Source organism: Geotrypetes seraphini, chromosome 8 (assembly GCF_902459505.1).
Source record: "Geotrypetes seraphini chromosome 8, aGeoSer1.1, whole genome shotgun sequence".
NCBI lineage: Eukaryota > Metazoa > Chordata > Amphibia > Gymnophiona > Dermophiidae > Geotrypetes > Geotrypetes seraphini.
In genome coordinates, this window is record NC_047091.1 from 69090892 (window position 1) to 69115825 (window position 24934).

At 46.3% G+C, this 24934-nt stretch overlaps 1 protein-coding gene across 1 annotated transcript; it reads right to left on the reverse strand.

Moving 5' to 3' along the window:
• Nucleotides 1-470: 470 nt before the first annotated feature.
• On the reverse strand, nt 471-24729 carry SAC3D1 (SAC3 domain containing 1). Its single transcript, XM_033953947.1, has 3 exons — nt 24499-24729; nt 21708-22362; nt 471-1198 (listed from the first exon to the last, which is right to left on the reverse strand). Exons 2-3 carry the CDS (start codon nt 22318-22320, stop codon nt 732-734), a joined length of 1080 nt encoding a protein of 359 aa, XP_033809838.1. The 5' UTR covers nt 22321-22362; nt 24499-24729; the 3' UTR covers nt 471-731.
• Nucleotides 24730-24934: the final 205 nt, after the last annotated feature.

Here is a 24934-nt window from a genome sequence, read left to right on the forward strand (position 1 = left end):
CCCTTCAGTACCACAGGAAGTGCAAATTCCAGCGAAAACAAAAAGATCTGTGGAGAAGGTGATGTTCAAGATACAGGCTTTATTTAAAAATGTACAATTGTATAATCCACATAAAATATATCTAGGACCAAAACCATAGAAAGGTGTGGTCCTAACACGGTCCGTGTTTCAACAATGCTGTCTTCCTCAGGGGTCCCTAAAAGTCCTGATATTAAAGCACGTGGATTAAACACTGAAAACTATACCGAGTGTAATTCTCTTTCGTTTTGAGGAATCCTCATCTGCGCAGAGTTACACCCGGTATTGTTTTCAGTGTTTAATCCACGTGCTTTTATATCAGGACTTTTAGGGACCCTTGAGGAAGACAGCATTGTCGAAACACAGACCGTGTTGGGTCCACACCTATTTTTTTGGTCCTAGATATATTTTATGTGGATTATACAATTTTACATTTTTAAATAAAACCTGTATCTTGAACATCACCTTCTCTACAGATTATTTCTTTTCGCTGGAATATGCCCTAATAACCTTCATTTTCACATTATCCTTCTGTTTTTATTCTTGCCACTCCTTAAACTTATGATTTAAATTTGAACAATGTTTATATTGAATGCTATACACCCCCTCCTTCTCCCATCCTCCCAGAAAAACAAGGTCCAAAAGACTCTAGCCTTTAACATCTGGTCCAGATAATGGATAAATTTAACCAAGCCTCAGAATTGTTCAGCTTGCTAAGAGCATTGGTCCTTAATGATTTCTGGCAGCATCAACCCTTCCAGTTTCCTGTCCACCAGTTCATGTGATGACTCATGCATTGGTGGCCCTGGCGAGTCTTTGAATGCTGCCTTATGGAAGGCCACAGCATCTGGGGTCACCATGAGGCTGTGAATCTGGCATAAATTGGCAGCCTGCTCTTGGCTGTCCAGGGCCAGCAAACTGGCCAAAAGCCCCAGTGGAAAGCGGCTGTCTCTGGAACTGTAGCCATGATTAAGCACACGTAAAGCATAGCTCCGGCAGGGAGCTATGTGGAGGTGCACTGCTATGCTCTGCAGGTAGGAGAGTCTTCTTAGGAGCCGGAAGAAGCGGACATAGTTCCCCTCGAGGTGGGCCCAGTTTACAGCCAAAGCAGCTTGGACCTCTGGCGTCTCTCTAATTCGGGGGGACAGCTGCAGCGCATGATGAAGGGCTACTGGGGAACCTGAGAAAAGAGAAAAAGAAACAAATACATAAAGATGGGGAAAGGAAATGAGAACATGTCTTACAGTAGCTTGCGACCTTGAGCTGCTCTGTGACCTCTAAATACTGTAATAATAGAGGGCCATTTTCAAAGAGGACATTTAAGTCCAACTTGGACGTTTCCTGCAAGACGTTGGGGGTGGAGAAAAAATAAATTATGTCCTTACTTTTATAATATCTTTTCCAGTAGATAGGTGAGACATTCTAGACAAGTGGGTTGTGTCCTAATGGCCGTGTGCCATATGCAGAAGGAATCCACTCCTCTACTTCACAAGGAACTCTGTTGCCACCTACAGTTAGTACCCAAGCACCGAGAGCTACAACAGAGAATGTGAAGTAGAGACATCAAGGGGAAAACTCCCCAAAACAACCATTCTGCTCAAAGAAGCAACATGTAAACTCAAATTGAAACAGTGAATAAAAGCATCAAAGGAGCTCAGGAAAGGCCCCCACATGCTTTAGAAACATATATGCAGAATTCTTCCCAGTGCAGAGGGCTGACTGGCATCCAAGAATCAACTTGCAGAAGCATAAACAGAATGAGACAGTAGGCAGGTGCAGGAAGGACAGGGCAGAAGTCTAGAACATCTCACCTTTCTGCTGGAAAAGATATTATCAAGGTAAGGACATAAGCTCTTTTTCCAGTGCAGTAGGTGAGACATTCTAGACCAGGACTGCCCAAGTCTGGTCCTCGAGATCTACTGGCAGGCCAGGTTTTCAGGATATCCACAATGAACATGCATGACAGAGATTTACCTACACTGCCTTCTTGGTTTGCAAATCTCTCTCATGCATGTTCATTGTGGATATCCTGAAAACCTGGCCTGCCAGTAGATCTTGAGGACCGGACTTGGGCAGCCCTTTTCTAGACAAGTGGGATGTAAAAAGCAGTCCCAAAAAGATGGGAGGGTTAACTGCATCAACCCTCAAGACCAAGGACTCAAAGGTAGAATCTTGCTACCACATCCACTCTGTAGAACAGGGGTGTCAAAGTCCCTTCTCGAGGGCCGCAATCTAGTCGGGTTTTCAGGATTTCCCCAATGAATATGAATGAGACCTATTTGCATGCACTGCTTTCATTGTATGCTAATAGATCTCATGCATATTCATTGGGGAAATCCTGAAAACCTGACAGGATTGCGGCCCTCGAGAACCAACTTTGAAACCTTTGGCATACGTGTGCAGAGTGGACTAAGTAACTGCTCTACAAATCTCCATAGGGGAGATCGCCTTAGCTTCAGCCCACGATGAGGCCATGCTCTTTGTAGAATGCGTCTTAACAGAAACAGGAAACTATTTACCGCATTGAATGTAGGCTGACAAAATGGCCTTATGGATCCATCTGTAAATAATGACCTTGGAAGCGGGAGCAACCCGCTTATAAGAATGAGTCAGCTGTTCGTGTGCACAGAGACCAGTACGGTGTCTTCAATCGAACTTAGAATACTTGGATGAGATGATTTACCCAAGTAATTGATCATTCGCAGAAAGGCTCCTGAGGCAGGCCATATTGGCCAAAACACGTGCGTGTCAAGCCACCGCACAGACTTCTTATTTATGAATAAACTGCACATCAACATTACTACATATCTCCACTGTGGTTTGTTCATTAACATAGAATGCCAACACCACCTTCGGCAAAAACTGAGGAACTGTGGCGAGAGATCCCTGAGATCAGGTAAAGCTTTCTACAAGACAGAGCCGGGAGTTCCGAGACACGTCTCGCTGAGGTAATGGTGACCAGAAAAACCGCCTTTAGCTTCAGGTCCAAGAGAGAAGAGTCTTTCAGAGGTTCAAACATAGCCTTGGTGAAGCCAGACAAAATCAAGTTAAGATCACACGAAGGGAATAGTGGTTTGATTGGAGGTCTAATGCAAAGAGCACCTTTCAAAAATCTGGCCATGTCAGGGTGAGACACGAGCAAAGGACTACGGTCCCGGGCTCTGAAACAAGAGAGACTAGCAACTTAGACCTGAAAAGAAGCCATGGTGAGGCACTTATCAAGGCCCGCATGTAGAAAGGTTGACACTACAGAAACAGGAGCAGAATACAGCTCCACACTTTCCTGATCACACAATTGTTAGAAAGTCTTCAATGCCTTAGTGGAGGCAGATACAGTAGTCAACTTCTGAGATTACAGAAGAGTAGAAATGACTACATGAGAATATCCTTTGTGATGCTTCACGCTCAATAGCCATGCTGTAAGAGCAAAGCGATTGGGATCCTCCATACAGATTGGACTCTGAGAGAGGAGGTCTGGAAGAGTTTGCAACCTATGCAAAGATGCATCTGAGCTGCATACCACAGTCTGCAAGGCCAGTTTGGAGCCACCAGAATGATCATCCCCTGGGTCGCAATCCGGCAGAGGACCTGACCTATCATGGGCCAGGGATGAAACATACAGTAGGACTCCCTACGGCCATGGCTTTACTAGAGCGTCTAAGCCCTCACTTCCGGGATCAGATCTTCAACTGAAGAATCAGTCGGCTTTCTGGCTCTTCGTGGTGGCCATGAGGTCAAAGTAAGGCTGACCCCAGCACTGCACAATGGCTTGAAACGCTACTAAGAACAGCATCCATTCGCCCGGATCCAAGATCTGTTTGCTGAGGAAATCTGCCTGAACATTGTCGACTCCCGCCACGTGCACTGCCGAAAGGGCCCGGAGATGACGCTCCGCCCAAAGAAAGAGCAGACGGACCTCCTGAGCCAGAGAAGCACACTTGGTTCCTTCCTGGAGATTGACGTAGGCCATTGCTGTCGCATTGTCGGAGAAGACTAGGACCGTTTGGCCTTCCAGAGTTGGCCATCATTCACCAGAGCCAAACAAATGGCTCGAAGTCCCAATTGGATGACTGACCATCTTTTAAGAGGGTGTCCACTGCCCCTGAAAGGGATAACGGTTGCAATGGGCTCCCCAGCTGGAGATTGTATCCAGCGTCACAACTACTCAAGACGCAATACGCAGTGGCATGCCCCTGAAAATGGACTGTGGAAGGAGCCACCAATTCATGATGGCCCAGGCTTCCAGAATCCAAGGCAGAGCTGTCTGTAATGCTTCCGTCTACAGAACCCAGTGGGACAGGACGCACATGTGCTCTTGCCCAAGGAACCACATCAATGGAGGCCGCCAAGGACCTGGAGAAAGTCACATGCAGATGGAGCAGCTTTGTCCAGAAGACAATAAACCTGAGAGCACAGCTACTGTTGCCATGTCTCTGGACGAGAAGCTTGGCCAGCTGCCGTGTCGAACAAGACCCTTAGGTATATCAAAGACTGCAACAGGGTCAAATTGTTTTGGGTTTTTTTTTTTTAAAATAGCAATACACCATTCAGCCCAGGCCCTCCAGGACCTGGATTACTCGATCCACCATGCACAAACCCTCGGCCACTGATCAGGCAATCAGCCAAGTGCCAGTGCACCTGCAACCCCATCTTCTGCAAGTGAGCTGCCACTACCTTGGTGAAGGCACGAGGCACCATTGCCTGGCCAAAAGGCAGAGTTGAAAACTGGTAAAGATTTTCCAGAACATGAAATCAGAGAAAATTCTGGTGTGCCTGAGAAATGGGAATATGCAAGTAAGCCCCTGTGAGAACAAGAAAAGCAAGGAACTGTCCCGGGGCCACCAATGGTATGACAGACTGCACCATCTCCATGCAAAAGCGAGGGGAGTCTGAGCACTGCAATCAACTTCAGTACGTAAGATCCAGGCTCATTCTCCAATCATCTGAGCCTTTCTTTGGTACGACAAAGAATATGGAGTATCTGCCCTAGCCCGAGTCCTCGGGCAGCACCGATTCCATGGCCTGAATATCCAACAATCATCGTACAGTGGCTTGTACCATGACCGCCTTGTCTGGATACCCTGTGGGAGAGTTCATAAACCAATCTGTCAGAGGCTGAGTAAAGTCCAGCTTGTAGCCTGAATGAATGGTGTCCAGAACCCACTGGTCAGACGGGATGTACATCCAGGCTTGCAGGAACACTGCGAATCTGCCTCCTATATGCAGAGGCCTCCCTCAGCCTGGCATCATTGTCTTTTTGTCAGAGGGAGCCACACGGGAGGCAGAGCATGCCTGGAGCCCTGGTAAAATCTCCAAGATGCAGAACTGGAATAAAGGCAGGAATGCTTAGAGCCTCGAAAATTAGAGTGTTCCAAACCTCTAGAGGAGCAGGGTCTGCTGCCAGACAGGGTCTCAGGGTAACGGTCCACCACAGAATTCATGAAGTTATCCACCCCTTAGCCAAAGAATAACTGCCCCTAAAAAGGGAACCTCGCAAAGTAGCTGGAGAAGAGGTTACACCAGCCCAGAGTCCGAGCCAGAGCAGTCTGCAAGCAGACATCAAAGATGCTGATGCCTGAACCAGAACCTACATAAGGACATACAGAGCATCAGGATCACCAGAGAAGAGAAGCTGAGGAGACTAAGCCATCATTCGCCAAGGTGCTCAGCTGCAACAAACCAGCGTTAGAGACAAGAAAACCTTTGAGGCAGCCAGGTCCTTGAGAGCCACTGCTGCAAAAGGTCTACGGAGAACCACATCCTCATGGCAATCCCACATGCCCGGGAGCACCAATCCACCTGCGCTGGGAAGGAAAGAGTGCTTGTGACATATGCGCAACCGAGGAGCCCACTGAAGGCATCATAGGATACTGACGGGACATTTGACTCACTACTGTAAGAGCCCTTGCCAGAGGAGTCCATGTCCCAAGAGTAGACGGTCATTTTAACAGGATGCCAAAAAAATGCGGAAGACAGAGCTCTCATTCCACACATGAAAGAGGAGGAGGTAGAATGAGCTGGCTTCGGGTTCAAAGTGAGCTCATACAGAGACTTGAAAAGAGATGCAATAAGGCAGCAGACTGAAAGAACTGCTGAGCCATGAGATCATCCTCAGGGAGGAAAACCAGAGAAGGATCTGCAGATCAGGAATGCTGGTGCAGGTCCTCAGCCACGGGAATGGCATCACCAGAAAACAAGGGGTCAACAACTGATCACCAACATGAGTACTACAAAGAGTAGGCTCTGCTAATAGGACACAATCAGGAAGGCAAAGCCGCAGACAGACAAGTCCAAAGCGCAGGACTGCACAGTAGAAATACAGCTGTTTTGACAGGCAGGGCACAAAAATGTTTGCAAGGGCTTCCTGACCATGGAGCGTGTAGTCACACTCAGATGACTGAAATCTGTTTCCTGGGCTGTGGGGCTCCGCCTCCCTGCACGTGGAAATGGCAGCATTGCTGGGACCCGAAAACAGAGAAGGTGCCTCAATGGGCTAGACGCCCTTTTGTCACCTGCTTAGACAAGGGAGAAGCTAGGCTTTGTGCTCCTGCATCTCCCAGCCACACCATGCAGCACATGGTGCAAATATGCTCCTGAAGCAAAAAATTTGCACAATCCTGGCATGAATTTGGAGCAGAGGAGCCCAAGGACCCCATCCCAATAGATTTTGAGGCAAAAATTGCAATTTTGGAAGTACAGGGAGCTTTTGAAAAAAAGATTGCTAAAAATCCAAGATGGCCACCACTAAGAAATTTGCACCAAAATGCTGATATTTTTCATAGTAAGCAGTCTAAAAATGGCGATTTTAGGATTTCTCCAGTTGGAGGAACACAGAGGGACATGCAGAAACCTCCAAAACAGTGAAATTCAGATCCCCCTCCCCCCAAATCACCTCACAGGCTATAATAGCCTTTCTCACTGTGACCTGTGCTGGAAATGAGCTGCAGCCTGCCTCAGTTTTCTTACAATAGCTGGAGAAGAAATTACTGCCTAAATGTTGGGAATGCTTCCTCTATGTTGATCTTTGGGCTACCAGTCAGACACGGTGCCTGACCTTACCTCCACCGTAGAGGAGATTCAGAGAAAAAAATCTGGAGTGGATTCCTTCTGCATATGGCAAGTGGCCATTAGGACACAATCCACTTGTCTAGAATGTCTCACCTATTGCACTGGAACATCCATTTTTAAAACTACTGGACATCCAAAATTTATTTTTTTTTTTTTAGAAAATCATCTACTTGAAAGTCTTGGTCACCAGGGCATCCAACCTTAGGACGCCTAACTTTATTCCCCATTTTTGACCACAGAAACATCCAAATCTAGACCATCTAGATGTGGGAGGGGCCAGCATTGTAACTGAGTAGCCACATACAAAGGAGTGCTGAAAAGTTCTCAGCCCAACCAACTTCCTAAATTCCAAGTATTATTTTGCCACTGTAGCTGAAAAGTGTTATTTTACAAGGGCTGTTCAAATAGTATCAGACCTTAATTTTTCTTGCGTAAACAAATAAAGCTAGGGATGTGTGGTTTGGTGTACTTATGTAGGCAAATGTATGTAAGCACATGCTTGAATTTTTTCCTGCCTACAGACGCTGTCAACCTATAGACGCTGTCAGTCGCCGGCAGTCCGCTGATGAGTGAGGAAGTGTAAGTGAGCGCCATCCAATTTTCATTTTTGACAAAATGACAGAAAAAGCTGAACACTACTGCATTAAATTTTGTGTAAAGCTTGGCAATTCCCAAGTGGAAACGATCCGCAAGATTCAATAGGCCTTCGGGGATGAAGCAATGGGAGTGGTACAACCACTTCAGAGATGGCCACACATCAGTGGAGAGTGAAACACATTCTGGTAGGCCCTCAACTTCCAGAAATGAGATCGTCATTGACCAAGTGAAGACCCTGGTGATACAGGATCATCGACTCACGATCAGAGAACTTGTAGATGAGGCGAGCATCAGCGTTGGAGCTGTTCATTCATTTTGACTGAGGATTTAGGCTTCAGGAGAATTTCAGTGAAGTTCTTGCCAAAGCTGGTAACGATCGAGCAGAAGCAACTCTGGAGATCGCATAGAACATGCTGGAGACTGTGAACAGTGATCCCAACTTCCTCAGCACAGTGATCACTGGCAATGAGTTCTGGGTACAACCCAGAAACAAAGTTAATGTCATCACAATGGAAGCATTTAACATCCCTGAGGCCACAAAAAAAGCAAAACAGTTCCGCAGCAATGTCAAAGTCATGCTGACCATCTTCTTTGACTCCAGTGGCGTGGTTCATCACGAGTACGCACCACACAGCACAATCATCACCAAGGGGTACTACCAAGAGGTTATGCGTCGCCTTCGTTAACACTGTGAGACGCAAACAGCTGGACTTGTGGGCAGCAGCTAATTGGCAGCTCCATCACGATAACGCACCTTGCCATTCTTCACATATGATATGGAGTTTCCTGGCTAAACATAACACACCTGCATTTCCTCAGGATCCCTACTCTCCCGACATGGCTGTGTGTGACTTCTGGCTTTTCCCCAAGCTGAAAATGATCCTGAAAGGGATTAGATTTCAGTCAAGAGAAGACATCATGCAGAATGCGATGGACCAGTTGCGAGCAATCTCAAAAGAGGCGTTCCAGCGCTGCTTACAACAGTGGAAGAACTGTTAGAAGTGTGTGGCAGCCCAAGGGGACTACTTTGAAGGAAATTAGTATGAGATTGTTGTATCTGAATATGAGTATTTTTTATGAATAAAAGTCTGATACTTTTTGAACAACCCTCGTATTTTGAAAATGCAAATTTGCAAATTGTAATGCTATGTTTTGACATTGTTTCAGATCGTTGATTTAATCATGTCAACAACAAAAAGTGTGGAATTTTCAAGTGTGGAACTCTGAGTCATCATGAAGTTCCTATTCCTGAAGAAAATTCCAAAGAAATCCATGAATGTATGATGCAAATACTAAGTGACAAATGCCCATCATACTCCATAGTGAAGAAGTGGTTTGCAAACTTTTAGTGTGCAGATTTTGAGACCAAAGATGCAGCAAGCTCTGGGAAGCCTCAAACGGTGTCAACTCCTGAAACTGTTGACCATGGCCATGACCTAATTTTGGCAGATAGGCAAAAATCAGCTCAAACACTACAGATATCCAGGGAACATGTTGAGTGTATAATCTATGAGCAGCTGGGTTTGCAGAGGCTGTCAGCCAAGTGGGTGCCCAAATGTTTGAATGCTGATGAGAAATGATGTCGAGGGGACATTTCCAAGTTGATTTTGCAACATTTTGAGTGAGCTGATGCCAACTTTTTAGAACGACTAGTTACTGTTGATGAAACATAGTTACAACACTCTAACCCTGAGACAAAACAATATGCAATGGCGGCACTCAGGGTTCTCCAAGACCAAGGAAATTCAAGGCCCAAAAGTCATCAGGAAAGATCATGGCCATGGCATATTGGGATCAGGCAGGTGTTGTAATGACTATTTTCCAAGGGGCAAAACAGTTAATACAGAATATTACTATAATTTGCTGTGCCGATTAAAGGAGGCATTGAAAGAAAAAAGGAGAGGGAAGCTGCAAGACAATGCACCTACTCACAAGGCTGGCAAAATGATGGATGTTTTGATGTAGTTGGGGTTTCAGTGCATAGACCATCCACCCTACTTGTGAGATTGGGCATCAAAATGGCAGATGACATTTAATGCAAGCAAATGCAAAGTGATGCTTATGGGAAAGAGGAGCCCAAACTATAGCTACGTGATGCAGGGTTCCACTCTAGGAGTCAATGCCCAGAAAAAGGATCTAGGTGCCATTGTTGAGGATACATTGAAATCCTCAGCTCAATGTGCAGTGGTGGCTAAGAAAGCAAATAGAATGTAAGGAATTATCAGGAAAGGAATGGAAAAAAGATGAAAATATTATAACGTCCTTGTATCACTCTATGGTACAGCCACACTTTGAATACTCTGCAATTTTGGTCACTGTATCTCAAAAAAGATATAGTGGAATTAGAAAAGATACAGAGAAAGGCAACAAAAAAATGATAAAAGGGATGGGACGACTTCCCTATGAGGAAAGGCTAAAGCAGCTAGGGCTCTTCAACTTGGAGAAGAGATGGCTCAGGGGTGATATGATACTGAATGGAGTGGAAAGGGTAGATGTGGATCACTTGTTTACTCTTTCCAAAAAACATAGTTACTTACCGTAAAAGGTGTTATCCAGGGACAGCAGGCAGATATTCTTAACTGATGGGTGACGGCACCAATGGAGCCCCGGTACGGACAATTTTAGAGTGATTGCACTCTAAGAACTTAGAAAGTTCTAGTAGGCCGCACCACGCATGCGCGAGTGCCTTCCCGCCCGATGGAGGCTTGCGGTCCCCAGTTAAGATAAGCCAGCTAAGAAGCCAACCCAGGGAGGAGGGTGGGACATAAGACTATCTGCCTGCTGTCCCTGGATAACACCTTTTATGGTAAGTAACTGTGCTTTATCCCAGGACAAGCAGGCAGCATATTCTTAACTGATGGGTGTCCTCCAAGCTAATAAAGAGGGATGGAGGGAAGGTTGGCCATTAGGAAAATAAATTTTGTAAAACAGATTGGCCGAAGTGTCCATCCCGTCTGGAGAATGTATCCAGACAGTAATGAGAAGTGAAAGTATGAACTGAGGACCAGGTAGCAGCCTTGCAGATGTCCTCAATAGGGGTTGATCTGAGGAAAGCTACAGAGGCTGCCATAGCTCTAATCTTATGGGCCGTGACAGAACCTTCCAGTGCGAGTCTGGTCTGAGCATAACAGAACGAAATGTAGGCAGCAAGCCAGTTGGAAATCGTTCGTTTAGAAACAGGATGACCCAGCCTATTAGAATCAAAAGAGAGAAAAAGCTGTGGAGACGATCTGTGAGGTTTGGTGCGCTCTAGATAGTATGCCAAAGCACGCTTACAGTCCAAAGTATGCAAAGCCTGTTCTCCAGGATGAGAATGAGGTTTAGGAAAGAATACAGGTAAAACAAAGGACTGGTTGAAGTGAAAGTCAGAGACCACTTTAGGCAAAAACTTAGGATGAGTACGAAGAACCACCTTGTCATGGTGAAAAACAGTGAACGGTGGGTCAGCTACTAGTGCATGCAACTCACTGACCCTCCTGGCAGAGGTGAGGGCAATAAGGAAGACCACTTTACAAGTGAGAAATTTGAGGTGAGCTGTGGCCAATGGTTCAAAAGGAGGCTTCATGAGAGAGGAGAGAACCACATTAAGGTCCCAGATAACCGGAGGAGGCTTAAGAGGTGGTTTCACATTGAAAAGGCCCCTCATGAATCTGGAAACCAAAGGGTGAGCCGTAAGAGGTTTTCCGTGAACAGGCTCATGAAAAGCAGTAATAGCACTGAGGTGGACTCTGATGGATGTAGACTTGAGACCACAGTCAGACAAAGAAAGCAAATAATCCAACACCTGTTCTACCAATAGGGAAATGGGGTTATGATGATGAAGAAGACACCAGGAAGAAAAGTGAGTCCACTTCTGTTGATAACATTGGAGAGTGGCCGGCTTCCTGGAGGCATCCAGAATGGAACGGACAGGCTGAGAGAGAGATGTTTGAGCGGAAGTCAGCCCGAGAGAAACCAAGCTGTCAGGTGGAGAGATGGCAGGTTGGGATGTAGCAGAGATTGCTGATGCTGAGTAAGCAGAGTAGGAAACACTGGTAGAAATATGGGCTCCTTGGAACTGAGCTGAAGAAGGAGGGAGAACCAATGTTGTCGGGGCCACCGGGGCACGATGAGAATCATGGTGGCCTTTTCTCTCTGAAGTTTGAACAATGTCCGCAACATGAGAGGAAGGGGAGAAAAGGCATAAAGAAACCGATCTGCCCAATTGAGGAGAAACGCATCTGCTGCCAGACGATGAGGGGAGTAGAGTCTGGAGCAAAATTGGGGCAGTTGATGGTTGTGAGGAGCTGCAAAGAAGTCCACCTGAGGAGTGCCCCACTGAGAAAAGATGGACCGGAGAGTGACAGGATCGAGGGTCCATTCGTGAGGTTGAAGAATTCTGCTGAGGTTGTCTGCATACGAATTCTGTTCGCCCTGAATGTAAACAGCCTTCAGGAAGAGACTGCGAGCTGTCGCCCAAGACCAAATCCTTTGGGCCTCCTAGCATAAGAGGCGAGAGCCCGTCCCACCTTGTTTGTTTATGTAGTACATGGCTACTTGATTGTCTGTGCACAGAAGAAGAACCTGGGGACAGAGAAGATGCTGAAACGCCTTGAGAGCATAAAACATCACCCTGAGTTCCAGGAAATTGATTTGATGTTGTCGTTCCTGGACCGTCCAAAGACCTTGTGTGTGAAGGTGGTCCATGTGTGCCCCCAAGGCATATGGGGAAGCATCCGTGGTGATGATCATGTGATGAGGAGGCAGATGGAAGAGAAGACCTCTGGAAAGATTGGAGGAGTTCGACCACCATTGTAGAGATTGTCGAAGAGACAATGTCACAGATATGTGTCGTGAAAGAGGATCTGTCGCATGTGACCATTGATTGGCTAATGTCCACTGAGGAGTACGGTGGAGACGGGCGAGAGGAGTAACCTGTACTGTCGAGGCCATGTGACCCAAAAGAACCATCATCTGTCTGGCCAAAATGGAGGGTTGAAGAAGCACATGATGACAGAGGTGGATCAGTGTGTGCAGACGGTTGGAGGGGAGAAACACCCTCATGAGGTTGGTGTCGAGGACCGCTCCAATGAATTGAAGTCGCTGAGTGGGAAGGAGATGCGACTTCGGATAATTGATCTCGAACCCTAGAATGTGAAGGAAGGAGATGGTGTGGTTGGTGGCTTGAACCACTTGCTGAGATGACGGAGCCTTGATTAACCAGTCGTCCAGGTAAGGGAAAACTTGGAGACTGTGAGACCTGAGAAAGGCAGCCACTACTATCAGACACTTTGTGAAGACCCTTGGAGAAAAGGCTAGGCCAAAGGGTAGTACTCGGTATTGATAATGACGGTGATGGATCTGAAATCTGAGATACCGTCGTGAGGTCAGATGGATGGGTATGTGAGTGTAGGCCTTTCTGAGGTCGAGGGAGCATAGCCAGTCGCCCTGAGTGAGTAGGGGATAAAGTGTGGCCAGAGAGAGCATTCTGAACTTCTCTTTGACTAAACACTTGTTGAGGTCCCTGAGATCCAAGATAGGTCTGAGATCTCATAGAAACATAGAAAGACGACGGCAGAAAAGGGCCACAGCCCATCAAGTCTGCCCACTCTATTGACCCACCCCATTGAGTGCTAGTGACCTAGTTCCTTAACTTGACCCTCGTAGGGATCCCACGTGGAAGTCCCATTTATTCTTAAAATCGAGCACGCTGGTGGCCTTGATCACCTGCACCGGAAGTTTGTTCCAGTTTGTTCCCTTTCCGTGAAGAAATACTTCCTCGTGTCACCACTAAATTTCCCCCCTCTGAGTTTGAGGGGGTGCCCCCTTGTGACCGAGGGTCCCTTGGGAAAGAATATATCGTTTTCCATCTCGACGCGACCAGTGACGTACTTAAATGTCTCAATCATGTCACCCCGTTCTCTGCGCTCCTCCAGGGTATAGAGCTGCAGTTTGCCAGTCTTTCTTCGTATGAGAGACCCTTGAGTCCGGCGACCATCCTAGTGGCCATCCGCTGGACCGATTCAGCTCGAAGCACATCTTTCCGGTAATGTGGCCTCCAGAATTGCACACAGTATTCCAGATGAGGTCTCACCATGGTTCTGTAGAGTGGCATTATGACTTCAGGTTTGCGGCTGACGAAGCTTCGATTGATACATCCCATCATTTGCCTTGCCTTAGATGAGGCCTTCTCCACTTGTTTAGCAGCTTTCATGTCTGCACTGATGATTACCCCCAAGTCCCGTTCCTCTGAAGTCCTAGCTAGCGTTTCTCCATTCAAGGAGTATGTTCTGCATGGATTTCCGCTGCCGAGATGCATGACCTTACATTTTTTAGCGTTGAAGCCCAGCTGCCATGTCGAGGACCAGTTTTCCAACGTGATCAGATCCTGCGTCATACTGTCCTTGAGGTTGCTTTCACTTACTATGTTACACAGTTTGGCATCGTCGGCAAACAGTGATACTTTACCCTGAAGCCCCCGGGTCAGGTCTCTTATGAATATGTTAAAAAGGGATGGTCCCAGGACTGAGCCCTGCGGCACTCCGCTAGTCACCTCCGAAGTCTCAGAGAGGGTGCCGTTGACCACCACTCTCTGAAGTCTTCCACTCAGCCAATCATTGACCCATGCAGTTAGTTTCTCACCCAACCCCATCGATTTCATCTTGTTTAATAGTCTACGGTGTGGGACACTGTCGAAAGCTTTACTGAAATCCAAGTATACTATGTCCAGAGCCTCTCCTGAGTCTAGTTTTCCTGTCACCCAATCAAAGAAGCTTATAAGATTAGATTGGCATGACCTGCCTCTTGTGAATCCATGTTGACAGGGATCCCTTAGATTCCCTTCATCCAATATCGAGTCTAATTTACCTTTGAGTAGAGTTTCCATGAGTTTACACACTATTGATGTGAGACTCACTGGTCTGTAGTTCGCTGCCTCTGCTCTGCAACCCTTTTTGTGCAGAGGAACGACGTTTGCTGTTTTCCAGTCCAGGGGTACTCTCCCTGTACTTAGGGAGAGATTGAAGAGCATGGCTAACGGTTTCGCCAGAACATCGCCTAGTTCCCTGAGCACTCTTGGATGCAACTCATCCGGTCCCATGGCTTTGTTCACCTTGAGTCCTGACAGTTCTCTGTAAACATCAGCTGGTGTGAACTCAAAATTCTGAAATGGGTCTTCCTTGCTTTGCATTGCTTCCAGCTGTGGCCCGTGTCCTGGTGCCTCGCAGGTAAAGACCGAGCAGAAGTAATCATTCAGTAGTTTGGCTTTTTCAGAATCTGTTTCCACATAATTCCCATCTGGCGTTCTAAGGCGTACTATCCCGTTTGCGTTCTTTTTCCTGTCACTAATGTACCTGAAGAATGATTTGTCCCCTTTCTTGATGTTCTTCGCTAGAGTTTCTTCCATTCGAGTTTCTCCTGTCTTTTTGGGAACCAGAAAATATCGGGAGTAAAATCCTTGCCCCTCTGATCTAGAGAAACTTCCTCTATGGCGTTCAGAAGAAGGGATTGGACCTCCTGAAGGAGTAGGGAGGACTGAGAGGAGTTGAAAGCAGACTCTTTTGGAGGACTGGCTGGTGGAAGAGTCTGGAAGTTGAGAGAGTAACCGTGATGAATGATGTTTAGAACCCACTTGTCTGAGGTGATGAGTTCCCAACGGTTGAGAAAAATATGAAGGCGTCCTCCGATCGGTTGGGGAAGAGTAGAGGATGGCGGAAGACTGGCTATGTCCTGGAGAAGTAAGTCAAAAGGGCTGAGAAGGTTTTGGTTGAGCAGCAGGTTTTACTGGTTGCTGCTGTTGTTGACGAGCCTGCTGATGCTGTTGCTGACGTGGCCTCCGAGGTTGATGATGAGGAGGTTGAAGAGGACGAGCAGAGTAGCGGCGTTGATAGGATGACTGCTGACGAAAGGGTCGAGCAGGTGGAGGTTTCTTTTTGTTCTTCAGCAAAGTATCCCACCGGGTCTCATGGGCAGACAGTTTGTGCGTGGTGGTATCCAAAGACTCGTCAAATAACTCGTCACCCAAGCAAGGAGCATTTGCAAGGCGGCCTTGGTGATTGACATCGAGTTCTGAGACCTGAAGCCAAGCTAAACGCCGCATGGCGACAGCCATGGCAGTAGTCCGGGAGGTCAGTTCGAAGGTGTCATAAATGGAACGGACCATGAACTTCCGAAGCTGTAGTAAACTGAAAGTATATTGCTGAAACAATGGGATCTTACGGAGGGTAGATATTTTTGAAGGGAAGACAGTTGGATTAAATGCTTTAGGTAAAAGGAAAAATGAAAAGCATAATTGCCTGAACGACTGGCCAGCATAGCGTTTTGGTATAAGCTTTTGCTGAATTTATCCATGGCCTTACCCTCTCTGCCAGGAGGGACAGAGGCATAGACACTAGTGCCTGCAGCCTTCTTTAAAGTGGATTCCACCAGTAAGGATTCATGCGGGAGTTGAGGTTTGTCAAAGCCCGGAATGGGGATGACTTTGTACAGTGTCCAATTTTCGTGGAGCTCCAGGGATGGTTAAAGGAGTCTCCAAATTTTTGTTAAAAGTTTCCCTCAGAATGTCATGGAGGGGCAACTTGAGGAACTCCTTTGGAGGTTGATCAAAATCCAAGGCATCAAGAAATGCCTTAGATTTTTTGGAATATACCACTGTAGACTCGGGCTAGAACAACATTAACCAGTTTTTTTGTTGCTGCTAAAGGAAAGCCTCAGCCCCACCACTCCACCGCTAGTTATGAAATTCAAATGCAGGAAGAATTATGCAGGAACTCATCATCGGCTGCCAATAGCGTGTTTTATCAAACTAATTTTCTTGTGTGTATATATCTTAATACTTATATAGTAAATATTTTCAATTGTCATGTTTTTAAAGCTTGTACTTAGCTCATTCAATTACAGCCAATATCCAGGAGTGGAACCCGACATGCATGTTTCGCACCATAGACTAGTGCTGTGTCAAGGGTCTCCCAGAAACGCTCATGTCATCCGACTCCACTAGTTAAAGGAGTAAAAGAGTTAAAGGAGTAAAAGGAGTAAAAGTAATCTTTTACTCCTTTAACTAGTGGAGTCGGATGACATGAGCGTTTCTGGGAGACCCTTGACACAGCACTAGTCTATGGTGCGAAACATGCATGTCGGGTTCCACTCCTGGATATTGGCTGTAATTGAATGAGCTAAGTACAAGCTTTAAAAACATGACAATTGAAAATATTTACTATATAAGTATTAAGATATATACACACAAGAAAATTAGTTTGATAAAACACGCTATTGGCAGCCGATGATGAGTTCCTGCATAATTCTTCCCGCATTTGAATTTCATAACTAGCGGTGGAGTGGTGGGGCTGAGGCTTTCCTTTAGCAGCAACAAAAAAACTGGTTAATGTTGTTCTAGCCCGAGTCTACAGTGGTATATTTTGACTTGTTTGAATGACCTGGGCTTTCATTATTTTGCTTTAATCTAAGCCATTTATTTTGGAAGCTGACAGTTAGATTTTTTGGAGTCAGACTCCAAAGGGATGGAGAAGGAATCAGACAAGATTCCTCAAGAATTTGGTAAAGGAGGACTGGTCAGGTTTACTAGTAGGCTCCTGGATTGAAGGATCCTCCTCATCAGAAGAAACCTCATCATCTGTACCCAGAGGTTCTTCAGAGTCGTCCCATAGGTCAGGGTCTCGCACTTGAGGGCATCGACCTCAGGAGACCGGAGTCGAGGGGTCACCATGCAAGGATTTGCGCACTGACTTCCCAGAGCGCATGGATGCGGTACCCAGAGAAGTTACATGGCGCCTAGTGGGATTCGACTCGGAGACCGTCTGCACAGCATGGTGCGAGGTTCTCGGTTCCGCTGACAAAACAGGCATGGAAGCGGAGGTATTGTGAACTGGTGCCGAGAGTGTCGACGCCGATAACATAGGCTGAACTACCATTGGTACCGTCGGCTCAGATCGGACAGGAACTGGAAGGTTCGGTGCCAACAGAGCAGGGAGAAGCTGTTGCAATTGCTCCTGAAGTTGGACTTGGAGGATAGCCGCAATGCGATCATCCAAAGGCGGCACCGGTACCACTTTCTTTTTCTTCGGTACCTATGGTGCCGCTCGACGTTCGGGAGATGAGGAGGCCGATGACGTGGCACTCACTTCAATAGGAGCAGAGCGTTTACGGGGGCGCCTCGAGGTCGGCAGGACTGGGTTCACTGCAGCTTTGACCGGAGGACACTCCAGGGAAGAGGAAGGCTTCTTAGCCGGCTTACCTGGGGGATGCGACACCGAAGTTCGGGCGGTGTCAAAAGAGTCGGTGCCGATTTAGAGGGGGCAGCCGACGTCGGAGTGGATGTCGATGGTTCCATCCCAGCACCGAAGAGAAGTTTCTGTTGGATTTGTCTATTCTTCAAAGTGCGCTTTTTAAGAGAAGCGCAACGGGTGCAAGATGAAGCCCTATGATCCAGACCCAGGCACTGGAGACACCAATTGTAGGGGTCGGTCAAAGAGATAGGGCGCGCACACCGCTGACACTTCTTAAATCCCGGCTGCGGGAGCATGAAGGTGAAAACAGCCTCCGCTAAATCGAAGGCGGAGGCTTCGATGGTGCCAACAGGCCCCGCCGGGCCCAGACGAAAATAATGAAAAAAGAAAGACTTTTTTTTTTTAAACAAAATGAGAACAAAATGAAAAGAAAACAAGGAAGTGAAAACTTCCAGAAAAATACGAGCAAGCGGGAAGGCAGAAAAAAAATTTTCAACGACCGTTGAAAAAAATGCATCTTCTTAGCTCCGCGTAAACTAAGAAACTGGGGACAGCGCGTCTCCGTCGGGCGGGAAGGCACTCGTGCATGTGCGGTGCGGCCTACTAGAACTTTCTAAGTTCTTAGAGTGCAATCACTCTAAAATTGTCCGTACCGGGGCTCCATCAGTGCCGTCACCCAACAGTTAAGAATATGCTGCCTGCTTGTCCTGGGATAATTACTAGAACTAGGAGGAATGCAATGAAGCTACTAAGTAGTTGATTTAAAACAGACTGGAGAAAACATTTCTTCTTACAATGTGTAATTAAACTCTGAATTCATTGCCAGAGAATGTGGTGAAATCTAGCAGGGTTTGAAAAAGGTTTGGATAATTTCCTAAAAGAAAAGTCCATAGGCTATTATTGAGATGGTTTGGGGGAAATTCACTTCTTATTCCTAGGATAAAGCAGCATAAACTCTTTTTTACTACTTGGGATCTTGCTAGGTACTTGGAACCTGGGTTGGCCACTGTTGGAAACAGGATACTGGGATTGATGGACCTTTGGTCTGTCCCAGTATGGCAATTCTTATGTTCTTACTCAAGTAGATCTTGCTCCATCTGACTATTTTCTGTTTTTAAACCTTAAAAAGAGTTTGAAAGGGTGACAATTTTCAAGTAATTCAGGTGTCTGCAGATGTGGAGCAGTATTTCAGTGACTACACATCAGAGTATTATTTGAAAGGGTTACAGAAACTTCAGACAAAATGGAGCATATTTTATAAATGGCGTCTTGATTGTAGGAAGTGCCTCCCAATTGTCTAACCAGCCAATTGGAAGGCATGTTTTCTAAAAAAAAACAAACTGAGGCAGGCCGCCTACTGTGTCTGTTGCAGATCAGGGAGGCACTTAGGGACGCTTAAGTTCGCCCAAGGCTGGGTCCGTGTACGTTCTCAAAAGCCACTTAGTTAGCTGCTGAAACTGGGCGCCCTATACAGAATCAAGCCCAAAGTGCCAAGAGTGTTGAACTTGGGGGTGAATATGTGGAATAACTTGTAATTTTTATGGCTCCATGTCATTTCCTTCTTGGTTGAGTTGAGAACTTTTCAGCAACCCCTTGTAGACATGCCAATAGAGAAGTGGGGCTCCTTAGAAAGCACTGCTGTGAATGTCACATAAAGGGTGCCATGTGAACATCTCACTACAACCTCCTTATAATTTATGGTGAGCCCTCCAAAACTCCCCCAAAACCTTCTATACCCACCCAATAGCCCATATGGCTACCGGTAGCACATATGGTTTATTTTATTTAATATATTGCCCTTTCTTATACAATAACAGAGTGGCTCACATAATTTATAAAACATACAATAAAATTAGCTACTTCTCAAAAAGGAAAAAAGAAAAGAAAACTTATGGGGGATATATAGCAGTTTAGTAGGATTTTGGTGGGCTCACACTTTCCACCATAAATGTACTGGTTAGAGCGGCTTATGGGCCTGGGTCCTTGTCTCTACAGCTCATTAGCCCATCCACCAGGCTACTTAAGACACCTGTGTGATGCTCTACCTATCCCATACCACATGCTGCTGTTCTACAGACAGGTATGTAGGGTATGGGGTGGGTAGGAGGGGATTAGTGACCAATGGGGGAGTGTAGGATGGTCATTACTTAATCCCTCCAGTGCTCATCTGAACAGTTTGAGTACCTTTTTGGCACTTAAGACACTTTTAAAACAGGTCTAGCTCAGAATGTCTTAAGTTCTTTCCAGGACATCTTGGGAAAGGTTCGATTATAGGTGCAGGATTTCCAAGTAAGCCCAAAACATATCCCCTGGATCTTTGGATGCACAGCAGCTAGAATGCCTCATAAGACGTCTAGAAAGATGGTTTCAAAAATTGGTTCTTAGACTTCCTGGTGATTCAGACACCCAAGTGCCGACTTATGATGGTTTTTGGGCATCTTTATTTTTTGATTATAAGCCCCATTGCCGACTCTAAATGTATTTGTTTTTCACCTTGCCTTGGTCCTCATCATAAAAATGTGGAGCATTACATAACTAAAATATGCAATGCAAGTCACACAATAACATTATCTTTCCCTTTAATCCTCCTCCTCTATCCATCTTCTTCATTTCACAACTTTGACTGTATGCCTAGAGCCCAAAGCCCTGACATTGTAGCCACTAATCCAGTCACTTAACCTCTCCAACAGTCAACTTCTAAATAATTTTTAGTTCTCGAGGGCAGCGAGTGGGTTCACTTTCAAATATGCATAAGATACTGATTAACAATGAAGTCAATATGCATTCAAATCAATCACATGCACATTCATTTTGGGTATCCTGTAAACGTGAGCTGTTTGTGGCCATCTAGGACTGGAAATGAATGAATACCACAAATCATATCAACCATAGGCAGTACCCTGTCTTGCTATAAATCAAGTGTTTTCAACCCAATCCTTGGGGCATACCTAGTCAGTCAGGTTTTCAAGATACCCACAATGAATATGCATGAGAAATTTGCATACCATGAAAGCAGTGCATGCAAATTTATCTCTTGCATATTCATTGTGGATATCCTGAAAACTTGCTGGGTGTTCTCTAAGGAATGGGTTAAGATCCACAGTTCTAAATACATGCTGGGGGTAGGTGAGTGATTTAAAAGTTAGTATTTAAAATACGAGTATCCCCAGTAAGCAGGGGATATTTTAAGTTTCTTGCTATTTTCTGCCTGTTGCAGGTTCTTACCATAAGTTCAATTAGCTTACAGTTTTGCAGGCCAAAATAAATACAATAAGCTGCAATCAAAGTCTGCAAAAATAAATAAATAAATAAATAATAAATTCTGTGGCAGAAACAATAAATCTGTGGTATTTATTCACTGATGGTCCCTGAGGCCACAAAGGCCAGGTTTTCAGGATCACTCTTACGAATGTGTGTAATATGGAGGTGGTATAACATGTAAACCTTCTTCATACATATTCATTATAGGTAGCCTGAAAACTAGACTTTTTCAGCCCTTCAGGACTAGAAATTAATACAAGGACCACCAGGTGTTGAAGGGATATATTAGGGCAATTGCCTGGGTCCCAGGACACAAGGGCCCCTAAGACTACCAAAAGCTGAATGAGGTACAGCCTGGTAGCAGACTGGGGATCTTTCCCAAATTGTTGCCTCAGACCCCAAAATGACTAAAACCAGTCTTAGTAAATACCACTGCCTGAAACTAGCCTTTTCCTGTCTGCAACCAAGACTACCCACAACAAGGAGAGGACACAGCTAACCAGAGACTTCCCCTCCCCAGCGTGCTTATCCTTCAATCACCAAGGTCATAAAGAAGGACGAGTGCCTGGAACTCCGCCTCCCTGCCAGGGCTCCCATCCTTGTAACATTGCAGCAGCCAGCTGAAGCACTCCCGCACATGACCTGCATGGAGGGTGGAGTCAAAGTGGTGTGGTTTTGAGGCCTCACAGATCATGAAATAGCTGGCACAAAGAAGGAAGGCAATGATGGGCTCCAGCAAAGCAGTGCAGGTCTCCCCCTGCACCCGTTGCACAATCATGTCCTGCCGCACGGCACGAAGGCGGTCTGATACAAAGGTGTAGATTTCTCCCCAGGATGCATCAGTCCGTGGTACCACCTCTTCCACCAGGTACCAGACAGTCTTCAGGAGCACTGCTGGGGGTCGCAGATCACTGAGTTGAGAAGCATTCTTTCCCGCTGCTGGACGGGAGTATTCCTTCACTGTCTTTTGAGGGTCGGCTTGGGGCAGGTGGCTGTCCTCAGTGCCTGCCAACATTTCAAAGCGGTGCAAACGGTGCTGAAGCTCCCGCTCCTTCCGTTCCTGCTCTGGGCACATGCTACGGCAGGTCCCCAATGGAAAATGCTCACAGGCAGCTGTGTTATGGATGGAATCCATTTTTTTAAGGCGGGTCATGCAGCTGATGGAGAAGACCTTAGGACATCAGTGGACATATGTCTACATAAAACAAAACAATAAAACAAAGAATGAGTCAAAATCTTTCCCTGCGCCTTCTCAGGATTTTTCACTACTAATTAAAAAATAACAAGGGTGTCAAAGATACTCATCCCCTCACCATATCTGGAGCTAGCAGTCCTGGCTACCAAACAGTCTGGTGCTCCCACCCACTCTTGACATGCACAATTATCTTTCTCCTGTCTGCCCCACGTACCTTCCCACTGGCAGGAAAGCAGTACTTTTTTCCCAGGCTCCACTAAGAAGTTTGAACTGCATGAGACTGGTGAGACCAAATGGTCTGTGTGGTTCAAAAGATACACTTAAACAGTGCTGCTGTTCTCTTGCTGGAGGGAGGGAAGGAATTGCAATGGGGTTGGGGATAAGAGAGGAAGGGAGGTTAAGTGGAACTGCAGAAAGATGGAGAGACTGAAACCCTTTCAAAGGGAGCCAGTCCTGATTCCTGTGGAGAAGACATTCCTGATGTAGTCATTTATTCAGTCAATAAAATGATGCAAAAATACATTCAAATAGCAGAATCCACATAGGTATAAGGTGGTGCGGACCCGACATGGTCCATGTTTCAACTAAACTTCCTTCTTCAGGGGTCAGAGAAAGTGTGAATATGTGTATAATGAACTGATTGTGATGTGTGAATGAAATGGAAATGAAAATGGAGTGTCCAGAACAATCAGAACCATAGGACCCTTCTCGATGCATCCGCCACCCCCTCCCCCTTATCGCAACATAGATGAGGCGGAGAGGCATGGACACCCTCCTCCCAGCTGCTGCATCGTCTAAAATGGGGTCTTAAACAACTTGGGCCAATCAGAGCCTCAGGCCCCTCCCCGTTACATCCCAAGATGGACTGGGGAGGGGAAGGCCCATTTTAGATGATGCAGCAGCTGGAAGGAGGGTGTCTATGTCCCTCCGGCTCATCTATGTTGAGGTAAGGGGGCGTCAGAGATAGGGGAAGGGGGTCACTTGAAAGCGGGGGAGAGTAGGCATCTCTCCTGCTGCAGGGAGGATAGTCGGGTCGTGGCAGTCGCGTCGGGATTTTTAATGCAGCAGGAAAGAGTGGGCATCTCTCCTGTTGCGGAGAGGGGGGCAGTCGGATCATGGCACAGTGGTTGCATCGGAGATCTTAGTGCAGCAGGAGAGAATGAGCATCTCTCCTGCTGCAGGCCGGTGGTCAGGTCGCAGCGGGGTGGCGGGGATTTTAGTGCAGCATGAGAGAGTAGGCATCTCTCCTGCTGCGGGGGTGAGGGGGAGTTCGCCACCACTGAAGGGAAGGGGTGTTGTGATGCAGCAGAGAGAATGGGCATCTCTCCCGCTGCACCACAACACAGGGCTTTCTAGCAGTCTCTAACACTGACCAACACCCCTGGACCAGTCACTTTTTTTTGTCACCAAAAGTCAACGCAGCTTTTTGAAAATGGCTCAGCATTTTTTAAGAATCCACAGGAGGGCTCATTTCAATGTTGAAGAGCCCATTTGCATGTCGGTGTTGGAGACTGCTAGAAACCTGGCTAAAGACAGAGATAATTCCATTTGATAATGCGCCGCTAAACTGCATACAGGCTAAACTGCCAGAAAACAGTTTAGCAAGGATGTTAAACTTTTGAGAATCTTGCCCTTTGACAGGATATGCGCATAGGAGCTTTGCTTAAACTCAACTCTTGTGTGCATGAGCCAGGCACGTTCCTTCTCCTTACTGAAAAATAACTTCTCAATGCTCATCACTAATAACATGGATACGATTTGCATGCTTTAGTGTTGAACATCATTTGGCGCTGTTCCCTGTGGTATTCTCCTGCGCTGTAGAGAACAGCGCAGAAGTTCTGAGCATCTGGCCTGTTAAGATGCCAAATTTTGAAGGATGGACCCTGGTCCTATTTGCTTTAAGACTGTGAACGTTTACAGAAGAACTCCTAACAGCCAAACCAACAGCCACCCCCTTTGTCCTTAAATCCAAACTACTGTATTATGGAATCAGAGGAGGAGGCACAGACAAACAGAACAGACCCACTGGAAATGAAAGGGCACAACTCACACCCAAAAGCCTTTACCTGGAGTCACAAAAAACATCACCAAGCTAACTTCTCCCCTCTGAAAACAGATTCCTAAGCTGATACCCACCTCCGAGTTGGCTGCACACACAGCTCTGTGAGCGCATAAAACACAGCAGAAACCAAAATCTCCGGCAGGGAAGGACAGAAACTAATGCACTGGCACTCTGTCCATCTCATCCTGACCTAGGGAAGCCATAGGTCTCGATAACACGTGTAACCCCTCCATCCCCACTACTTCCTGCTCCTCCTCTCCCACAATCCTCTGTTCCAGAGTCCAGAAGCTGGGTTTTTTTTAAGTCATTCTTTCAGTCTCTGTGCTCTCTTTATTTTGTTGGTGGTTTCAGCTCCTCCTCATTTTGATGACGTTTCTCTTATTTTTTTTTTTTTTTTAGCTGGAGTCTCCTTTGGTGTTTTCAGTTTCTGCACTTGCGTTTTACTGGAGTCTCCGCTGGTATTTTTAGCCTCTTTGGATGTTTTCAGCCCCTCCATCTCTGAGTTTTGCT